The 10948-nt window shown below is 41.9% G+C and overlaps 1 protein-coding gene across 1 annotated transcript; it reads left to right on the top strand.

Moving 5' to 3' along the window:
* Positions 1–1304: 1304 nt before the first annotated feature.
* WNT16 (wingless-type MMTV integration site family, member 16) lies at positions 1305–10665 on the top strand (the record flags this gene model as incomplete). The annotated part of the gene is made up of 3 exons (XM_010136670.1): positions 1305–1320; positions 1811–2097; positions 10201–10665. Coding segments are annotated over 3 exons (768 nt in total), but the record flags the coding sequence as incomplete, so codon positions are not given.
* Positions 10666–10948: the final 283 nt, after the last annotated feature.

Here is a 10948-nt window from a genome sequence, read left to right as displayed (position 1 = left end):
TATCCCATCTGCTCCGGGAGGCGAACACAGGTACACGAAATGCACCGAGCAGACAAAACCTGCCATTGTCTTTCCAAAATTATTGTTGCTTTTTTCAGTTTTTGCTTAATACCTCCGTGGGTGACAGTGCCTTTAACTAGATCCACTTAAGTGTGTTGAAATGTTGTTATTCTTAGACTGATGTCGGATTTATCCCCTTATGTCATAATTACTAAATGAGTGGAGTAATGACACATAGTATTTTGAAAAGGTCACTTGATTGCAGGTAAAAATCTGCTCATGACACTACATTGTGAACCAGACTGTGAACTGCCTTGAAACATACAGTACGTGCTCAGTTAGGTGGTATTGCTCAGCACAGCAAGACCAAATTGCTTTCTTGCACTACTAATGGTATTGTTGAAATTCACACTGAAATAGGGACACCTTGTTTGCATCACATGGCAGTATCAAAGGTCTCGATCCTGAAAGTTTCTTCTGAGCACTCTGCCCAATGATTCTGGCATAGCCAGTGATGTGAACTTCAGTTTTGTAGAACTTTGAGTCTGTGCATTTTTCAATTTACACTACAATACTACAGTGAAAAACCCCAAACATTAATGATGAAAACCTAAAATAAGCAATAAAAAGTGACACATATTCCAAAATGGAAAAGTGAGGAAAAAAAGGGGGGGGATGGAACTGGTGGAGGGGATGGGAAAGGAGTTTACCCTGTTGTATGTAGCCATATGTATTGTATGTTAGGCCTTCTGTCCAATGGGAAGGACTGTTCCTGCAGACCCATAAATGAGTGGCACTGCTAACCCACAACGTTTCACTAGAATGTCCTGTGGAAGCATTTTATGATGGTACCACAGAGTAATACAAACAGGAGGAACAAACAGGAACTTTCCTGTCTGTGAGCAGAAACTTGTGAGACTGGAAATAACAAATAGTTTTTGCGATGGTGGAAATTAGTGCAGTGAAATTTTAGCTGAGGTTAATGGCCAGTCATTGCTTTTCAGTTTGCTTAGAGAGTCTTCCTTGCTTAACGCAGTTTGAAGATCTGTGCCACATTATGCCAGAAGACTCAGAGAACAAGACTGGCTTAAGAGGCCCTGGCAGGTCCCTCCATGATTCTTCTGAGATACAGTATTACACCTAACAGCTCTTTTTACTGCGGTCTTTCCCATGGCCAGCGTATTCTAGGAAAAGCACATGGCCTAAATATCCTTGTGCCATCCTGATTTCTGCCTGGTTTAGGATTCTTGGGGCTGTTTTCCACCTTTGTGAATTAGAACAACCTCAACATTTGCTAAGTTTAGCATGAAGTAAGTTCTGGCCCTATACCAAAGGAACCCGGGATCATGACATCTTCAAGTTCCTCCTCCGAGATCTGAACTAACCTTTTCTTCTTCTTCAAATCAGTATGAATAGTGAAAAGCAGAGCGGAGAGTAAGGGGTTTGGGGTGTGGTTTGTTTTGAGTTTCTTGGAGGTTTTTTGTTGTTTTTAAAACTTAATCAACTTCTAAGTGCCTGTGGCAAATAAAGTTCCCAACCAGATTTAGAAAGGAGTTACCAAAAATGTTGTGGTATAAGCAGCCAGAAACAGTGCCGTTAATAGCATGGTCTTAGAAGAGGCCCTGAAGTCTTTCCTGGATATGAATATCCACTGCTTTAAACAAGTTAACTGTGCAGACCAGGCTGTGATGACTTTAAACTCCTAACTGTTTCCTTTTAATAATAGTCTGGCTCATAAAATCACTTTCTACAGCTCCACCAGGAAGGTAAAGGGAGTTATGAAGTAACATATTCATGCCTTGCATTGTAGGCACAAAGGAGACCGCCTTCATATATGCAGTGACATCGGCTGGCCTCGTGCACTCGGTGACGCGATCGTGCAGCGCAGGAAACATGACTGAGTGTTCCTGTGACATGAACTTGCGGCACGGTGGCTCGGCCAGCGAGGGCTGGCACTGGGGTGGCTGCTCCGACGATGTCCACTATGGAGTGTTGTTCAGCAGAAAGTTCCTGGATGTGCCCATTAAGAATGTAACGGGAAAGAACGGGAGCGCACTGGCAGCGATGAACCTGCACAACAATGAGGCTGGGAGGCAGGTACGTGCCACCACTCAGAAATGGCAGCAATTGCTTGTTCACCTGCATTGACCAAATGGCGTCAACCAATCGAGGTCTGTCCTTGGCTGCAGGCACAGATGGGGCCAATGGTAAGAACAGCACTGACATCCCCAAAGACAATGTGAACAAATAAAAATCAGAGCTGGTTTTAACTAAGCTCCACAAGTTAAAATAAAGTCAACAAAATTAGAGTTATGCCTTGAGTGCTAATCAGAAGTATCTTAAATAGATATTTGATATTCTGCAGCAAACTTGAAATAGTCTTGCTATCAACATAATACATTAGGAGTTTTTTCAGTGGTTATTCTATTATCACGGCCTGTGTTTTTAATTCTCTCTATTACTGAATGAGCTGGCAGACTGGACACGAGGTATCATTACCCATCCACAGTCTGGGGTCTGCAGCTGAGAGCAGAAGTCTAAAATCTTTCAGAGCGGTAATTGAGAGGTAACCTTTTCTTTTTAAAGACAGGATGGAAATGACACCTCTATTTTAAAGTGTCCCTCTGGTTAGGGCACTTGTCAGAGAATTGAGACTGGCTTTGGTTTCGGATGGCTCTTCCACAGCTCAAAGGACTTCAAACCCATGGTTGCAGATGAAATGTGTGTGCGGGGGCGTCTGTGACATTGGTTCCTCCTGTCCTGTTCTGCAGAGGATTTTAACTGGGAGCAGAAACAGTCAATATAGGGAGATGTGAGTCTGTAATCTAGTGCTTGGGGCTTACATCTGGAATGGCAGAGACCTGGGTTCTGGTTCTTGCTTTAAAATTACTTTCTCTGCTTTACCTTGGAGTTTTTACCTACAGAAGTGTTTAATGGCTCTCTCTGGCCCCATAATACTTGAAATCTATTCTGCTCACTGACACAGCTCTAACTAAAGAAAAGAAATTGAGACCTTCTGGGTTTGACTACGCATGTTGATGGAGTCCATCGTAACTCAAGAATTTCCTGTAGCTATCATAGACACCACTGCAAACTATTTTAAACTGGTTTTTGCAGTTTACATGATAGGATATATTATTTAATTTAATTAAGTTATATAGCTGGAAAACCAGAAAATCTTCCAGGGACATAGACTTTTCAGGACTAAAGTAGAAGAAGCAAATTTCAAGCCTAAGTAGATGCTGACAACAGTTACAGTGAGTTTAATTAGATGCCAGTCAGCTAAATCACCTCCCAGGAAAGGTGGTTGGTATTGTGTAGTAGGGGATGTCAATATGAGCAAGAGAAGAGTAAGTGAACATTTCCTCATGGAAAGAGCAAAGGGTCATTTATCGCTTTTGTAGATAGAGTTAAGGGAGGAGATAACAATCTCCATAAAATTATCTCAATCTCATTGTTTTTAATATACAGTACAGATATGAATTTTTATTTTAATACTTGTTTGTCATTAGACAGCACTGTTTTCTCGAATTAGGGTGACAATGGAAGTGCAGAGGAGAAGGCTCCAGGGGAACTTCAAAGAGAAAGAGATGTGATTTCTGCGTTTAGGTGGCAGCAACACAGGTGTTCTCTTTGATATCCTGTTCTCTTGTCTGCCTTTAGCTTTTCATTAGCGGCAGCAGTATTTTGCTGTCCTTTAGTCTTCAGTGACAGTGTCCACTTCTGGTCTTCCTGTACCATCCTTGTGCTCATCACTCATTGTCACAGGTGTGCCAGCACAACTGTCTGGGGGCCTTGCGCTGAGAATGGTACCAAGGAACTGTTCAGCTTTTAAAAAAACTACGCACACACATAAAAAAAAAACAAACAAACCAAAACCCTATACACACACAGAGATTAAAAGAGAAACTTTTCTTTTGATGTTGTTTTCTTTAAAGTTGGATCAGTTCCCTGATCTCTTTTATTACAGTCACATGGACAGTTGGGCCACCTATGACATAGGGAGAGGACTGACTGGCAAAGGGGAAGAGAGCTGAAGATAACTTATACTCAAACAATGAGCTAGAGCTACAAAGGGTTGGAGAACGTGGTTAAGCAAGCCTTCATTTTCCATGAATGGTATTTTTGACAGGATCCAAGTTATCTTAGATATCAGTTACATGCATGAAAATATAATTGATTCCGAGCCCACATCTTTAGTGTCATGCAACTGCAGTATCTTCAATTACTATTAATGTTGAGTGGTACCTCTTACTATACATAACTTCATGAAACCAGAGTTTTAGAGTAGGCTTTCAGTTTCTGGGAATTTGGTAGAATCTGGCCTAACAAGATCCATTAGGTCCTGAGGACCTTTTCAGGGGTTCGTGCTTTTGATGATACTTAGCTCTCCAACAAGTCTCTCAAAATAGGCTGTGACAGGCTTATTTGGTGCACACGATACTACACTCATTCTTTTCGCAGGACGCTGTGGTTTTTTTTTTTTTTTTTAAAATCCCATCTAATGCAAGCTTGAAAGGTCAGAAGATCCTTATTTCACTGATTTTGTATCTCGGAAAGAAAATATGAAGAGTATTTAGTCAGCTCCCATGCATAAACATTTTGTAACTTAATGGCAAACTGTAGGATAGAGCAAATACTTTGACCGTTGCCCAGAGTGAAAGAGAATGATTATTGCTGCTACTGGTGATTTCTAGCAGCAGTATTAGATGAAGTTTAGCAGAACTCTTCATTTCTGTAGTCTCAAAATTCTTAACTAGGAGATGTGGGAAAATATTTGCCTTCATGTTTTGGGGTTTACGAGGAGGGTGTTTTGCAATATATTTGGGTACCTTATGACCTTTTGTAAAAAATACCATCATGTTCCTGGTTCAACGTCTTGCAAGAGCAGTCTTCCAGGGACAATACTCCTGTATTTTGTTTGGAGTTACTAGCAGAACTGGTATGTGCAGAATTCTCCTGTTCCTTTCCCATTTCTGTACAAAATGGTCTTTTACATTTCTACCTCTCATAGTTAAATCCAAGATATATCAAATTTAAAACAGTAAGGATCCTTTGACTGAGTTGTTGACTGTTTAAGATACTAACCTGAACCTCAGAAGATCCATACTTCTTTCCTTATTCTGCCACGAGATAAATATTCCTCATCTTTTAGCATTGTAATGTTCAGCGTGCTTAGCCGTGTATATGTGAGTTGGGCCTCTCTGCCACTTATATAAAGGGAAGAGGGGAGTCAGGCACTATGGTTTGACTATGATTGTATTAGTATTTTTTTACTGATGAAAGGATTCTGCTCACATTTTCACTTGTGGAAATGTATTTGATCTGCAGGACTTGTCTTCTCACATTGAAAATTCTTCACTCATCAGAGAGTTTACTTTTACTGATACTTGTCAGTTAGCAGACCCACCAGCAGTCCCCAACAGTTCTCAAGTGCTGTACCCCAGGTAGGACATGTGCTTGCCTTCATGAATAGCCCTATTAGTTCTACTAGGGGTTTAAATTAGGTTGTTTGATTACAGGCATCAGTTCCCATTGCAGAACAAGTACTGGCAGCCCCTGTCTCACTGCTGAGAACAGTGCTGCAAACAGAGCTTAGTCTGGAGATACTAAGCATTAGTTGTCAATAAGGGGCATACGAACGGTGATTCCACTGACACTCTCCTTTACTGCAGACCCATCTCTGCTTTCTGCCCATCCACCTGTTCTAGCCACACATTCCCACCCCCCACCGCTCCCTCTGTTAATTGCATTGGATCAGTGAAAGGAAGTCAGTTTAAAAATTATCTTTTTCTCAGGTTAATTTTTAACACCACACTGTATTGAGTTCATCACTTAACCCAGCACCCTTGTTGCACTAGTTATCATCCTGGCTGAGGGCAACAAGTGGCAACAGGGGCAGGAGAAACTGCTCAGGTGGGCTTCTGGCTGAACTCAACACTTGTGGATCTAGCTCATTTCCACACTGATCACTTCTCAAAAGCAGGCACTCGGTTTCATGACCAGCCTAAGAAATCTGAAAACCTGTCCCAGCTTGCACAGAAGGACGTATCCATCTGCCATGTTTCTGTGAGTAACAGTGCTCCTCCAAAGTTCTCTATGAAATTTTGTCCCTTAAGGAGAATGCTCTCACAATTTCATGAATAACTGAAAAGATTCGCCATGTGAATCTAAAAGTCATGCTCCCAGTGACTGTGAGCTGCTGAGAATACAGGTGTGTGATGCAGCCACGTCCCACCAGAAGGCTGCATTGGGTCTATAGGCACCATCTGAAGTTTGCTTGCAAGAAGAAGATTCCTATCCTCTAAATTTTGCCAGATATTCAGCTATGGGAGTTTGTTCATTAAAGTTCACATGGCAGCCTGAGATCCAGCAGCATGTTTTGAGATCAGCCAAAACAAGATGTTAAGTCCCTGTGCTGGCAGTAGAGGCAACCCAAAATATGTTGGAGTCCAACCAGAAAACTGTCCATCCTAGCAGCTTGGAAGCAATAGCTTGTGGTCTTGCACAATTGTGATGACACCATAAATCATTCTAAAACAGAGTGCATCAAAGCCTCATTTGAGAATCCTGAGCAACACAGAATAAAACTGCTGTGGATGTTCTCAGTGTATCCACGCTCAATCACAGTTGTAGTTCTTGCATTCATCTGATCAACCATACGCTGCTAACATATGCTGCATTTTATATTTTGATATCAACCTGAGACTCTAACATCAGTTTATGCTCCGGTTTAGAAACTCTGTTTCCCTTTAATTTTCATTAACACATCCTCAGAGAAAGATTCTGAGTGTCGTCTGCTGGATTACTTGCCCACGTGGAAATAACTTCCCTTAGCACCTAACAGACATGTCCGGTGCTTCCCCTGAAAATATCTGGATCTCATCCAGATTTTACTATGTCTGATTCTGGCAGGCTTGGAAGTACACCTATCTTTCACCAAGCCAAACTGTATATTTTCCCCCCGTTGTTTTTTCCCTATTAGTACCTTGTCATACTGCAATGAAAGCAAGGACTACATCTGTAACCTTATAAATCTAAAAGCGGTGCGATTTCAAAGTACTTTGAGATTCTAGTTACTTGCCTTGATACAAATAACTAATCAACAGAAGTTGGAAAATACTATTAAGTCCCTTCTGTTTGTAAACTGTAAGTAAAATTTATCTTTTGATGTCATGTTTCTCTTTTTCTTGACATTTTATTAGGCTATCTGTATTCTAACAAAGAATTTCTGTCCTTGGATCTCAAATTCTCATCTCTCAATCCCTGTTACATCTTAATGATGCATATTCTGACTACCCAGTGATTTCCTTATTGATAGATTCTTGAGATTCAAGCAGAAGGTCAAGTCTGTCAGACAGACAGACTGTTAAACAGAAAGGAGAGAAGCATCTACAAGAATTACTGCCAGTTAATTTGCCAGTGAAAAAAGTGAAAGAGTCTGTGTATTCTCTGGGACGAGGGTCTGCTCGTTAAGATGTTCTTATTTGTTCCATGATAGGGAAAAAATCTCCAATCCCAAAAGCAATTCACAGCACCTGGAAATATCTCCTGTAGTGGTGCATCAGTTCACCAGGTTTGGTTTGCAGAGGCTTACGGCTCTTCTAGGCCAGGGCATACGCCTACTTTTTCTTTCTAGTGGATCTTTGAATGCCTTGCTTGTTTGGCTTCCGTAATGACCTCTACCAATTAACAGGTCCTGTTCGTTCACCAAAGATGTGACTACAAGCAACACTTTGGTCATGTGTATGTTTAATAATGTTTGTAGAATTTTATGCAAATACCAACTTGGACTTGTATCGGTATCTTTGGGTCAGAACATGCCAGGAGGCCTCAGCTCCCACTGAAATCTATGGATTTAACCACACTGGACTCATCTCAAACTTTAGTGACCTCACTCAGCATGATGAAAAGTCCCAATGTAACACACAGGTAGAAACAGCTCATTTTATCTGCTTCATGCATTGACTGGCTCTGAAACTTTGAGGATGGCATACTGCTGCCTGAGTTACGAATAAACAGTGTGGGACTTGAGTTCATTTCTGGCTGCATTGGGAGGATTTCAGGGCTCTGATCTTACTGCAGAATCAAGGCTTAAGAACAGGCAAAAATAAAACTACTTTCTCTGGAGAAACCAGAGGAGGATGTTCAACAGATTTATCTCTTTTACTTCCCTAAGACAGTTTGAGAAAGACTTAGACTGAATGCGTTTAACATTTGTGGGGGCCATGGGGTAAATGAAGTTTTAGGGAGAAATTTAATAAACTTCATGAAGTTGGGGAGGCTGGGGGAAAGGTTGTCTTCCCCATTTTGTAAGAAAGAGTTGTTCCTCCACGGACGAATGATTTGAAACTGTATTGGCCTTGCTGCATGAGAAGTTTCAAAAGAAATTTAGTATGAGTTATTTTAAAATTCATGCTTTCTGTTATGTTTCCCAATTGCTTTGATTGTGGAAATTAAATATGGGGGGAAAGGCTGGTAAAATGGAAGACAGTAACACAGGCTTTCCTCGCCGTTAACCACCAGCCCATATGAGTCTATAGGATGGCTCCAGAGAGTACATTAATGGAAAGGTAAAACAAAACAAACCAAAACTTATGATGCCTCGTCCTTTTGCTGTATCTGTGCGCACAATGATTTTTCTGTGCACTTTTCCAAAATCTATTGTGAGATGTGTCACAAGTCTAATTGTTATAATTTTTACTGTGACTGTTAGATACTCCAGAAGGAAGTATTATTTTGATTGTCTGCTGACTATGTAGTCCCAGATAAAGAAAGTTACTGCTTATTTACAGATTCCAGTTCTTTGAGACTTGGTCTCCTATAAACCGAGCCAAAATTCTTGTGTGTTGCAAAAGCTTAACACAGGCTGCAGATTCCCATCGTTAGTCAGACAGTTATTGTTCAGCCCAGTGCTTGCTTCTGCATGGACGTGCCCTCAGCCCATCTAAGGGTATTTGGATGTTGCTAATAACTGTGGAAATTTTGCTAAAACATTGAAAGTTATAAAAATAATATGAATGCAACTATCAAATTTTGTTAAGTAGAGCCATTATGCAACTGAAAACACTAGAAGCCCACGACACTACCAGTATGCCTAAATTACAAGAACTGGGCTTGATCCTGTGAAAAGCACCTGAGATTTACTCCAGAATACCTGAGTTGAAGATACCTCTGCTGAGCTATAGGAGCTCCTTTGATAGACTTTCCATGGAGCTTAGAGACATGGGCATCCTCCTGCTCTTCCAACACAGGTCTGCCTTGAGGTGCCTCCAGGCTGTATGTTGAGTTGCTTCGGATGCTGAGCCATGCTGGGCGCACAGCCACTGTTGTGGGACCTCAAGCCATTCTTATCAGCCTTAGTTACAGACTGTGTTGTAAATGTTTAGTGATCTTGATGGTACGTGTGAGGTACCCTTAAACGATGATACAGACCTGCCCAGTAAATGTCTTCCAACACAGGAACAGTACCTTAGCTTCCCTACTTCCTCTCCTGCTATTCCCCTTGAGACCCATTTGCATTCCAATGGAATGGGGGAGGAGTGACACAGGACGTGTAGATTCAGGTATTTAGGATCCTCCAGAATGAAAAGCCACCCAGAACTACAAGCTTTCATTATTGTGATTCAATATTGCTATGTTATTGCCATTGCAAAGTGCAAAAGCAGAGGATTTCTGATCAGACTTCTCACAGTGGGGGTCCAGAGCTGGAAATCTGATTCCTAATTATAGAATCATATAATTGATTGGGTTGGAAGGGACCTCACAGATCATCTAGTTCCAACCACCCTCCCATGGGTAAGGACACGTTCCACTAGATCATGTTGCTCAAAACCCCATCCAACCTATCTTTGAACACTTCCAGGGAGAGTATCCTCTAGAGTATTCAGTCTAGTATTCTCTAGATAACCTGCTCCAGTGTCTCACCACCCTTGCAGTATTTGTTCCTAACATAGGATCTAAATCTATCCTATTTCAGTTTAAAACCATTACCCCTCCTCCTATCATGATACTCCCTGATAAACAGTTCCTCCCCGTCTCTCTTGTAGGCCCCACACATATCCTTTTGACTTCCCCTCACTGAAATAGCAATCACAGCTGTAATATCAAATACTTCAAGACCTCTGTGTTACTGATGTCAGGCAGTGTTCCTAATGAACGAAAGACCACCTCCAAACGTCATTCTCCCTTTGCTTTCAGGCTGTAGCAAAGCTGATGTCAGTGGATTGCCGTTGTCATGGTGTTTCCGGGTCCTGTGCTGTGAAAACTTGTTGGAAAACGATGTCCTCCTTTGAAAAGGTTGGTCGTTTTTTAAAGGATAAGTATGAAAACAGCATACAAATATCAGACAGACTGAAAAAAAAGCTACGCAGGAAAGAGAAAAGCCAACGAAAAATACCAATCTCAAAAGACGACCTGCTGTATGTGAACAAATCACCCAATTACTGTGTTGAAGACCAAAAATTGGGGATCCCTGGGACTCAGGGGAGGGAATGTAACCGCACCTCAGAGGGACCCGATGGCTGCAACCTCCTCTGCTGTGGGCGCGGGTACAACACCCATGTTGTCAGGCACGTGGAAAGGTGTGAGTGCAAGTTTGTCTGGTGCTGCTATGTACGCTGCCGGAGGTGTGAGACCATGACCGACGTACACACCTGCAAGTAAGAGTAAATACAGAAAACACGGCCAAACTGTCCTGCACGGTTTGGTACACGCAACTGCCACGCAGGTGGCAGCTACTCTTACCATGTGGGTTCGCAGGGGGATCAGCCCCGGGGGGAATGGATACCGCCAAACAACGGATAGTCCAAGCGTATGATGTAAGGAAGAGCAACCAAGTGAACAGCAGCCTGCACACGGGGACAGCTAAAACAACAAGAAAGGACTCCTGATGACACATTTGAACATGTAACTCCATGAGCAGGGACAGACACTAAACTTTCCAAGT

The sequence above is a fragment of the Buceros rhinoceros genome, unplaced genomic scaffold (genome assembly GCF_000710305.1).
Source record: "Buceros rhinoceros silvestris isolate BGI_N320 unplaced genomic scaffold, ASM71030v1 scaffold6265, whole genome shotgun sequence".
Taxonomy (NCBI): Eukaryota; Metazoa; Chordata; class Aves; order Bucerotiformes; family Bucerotidae; genus Buceros; species Buceros rhinoceros.
This window is presented reverse-complemented; position numbering and strand designations above follow the sequence as displayed.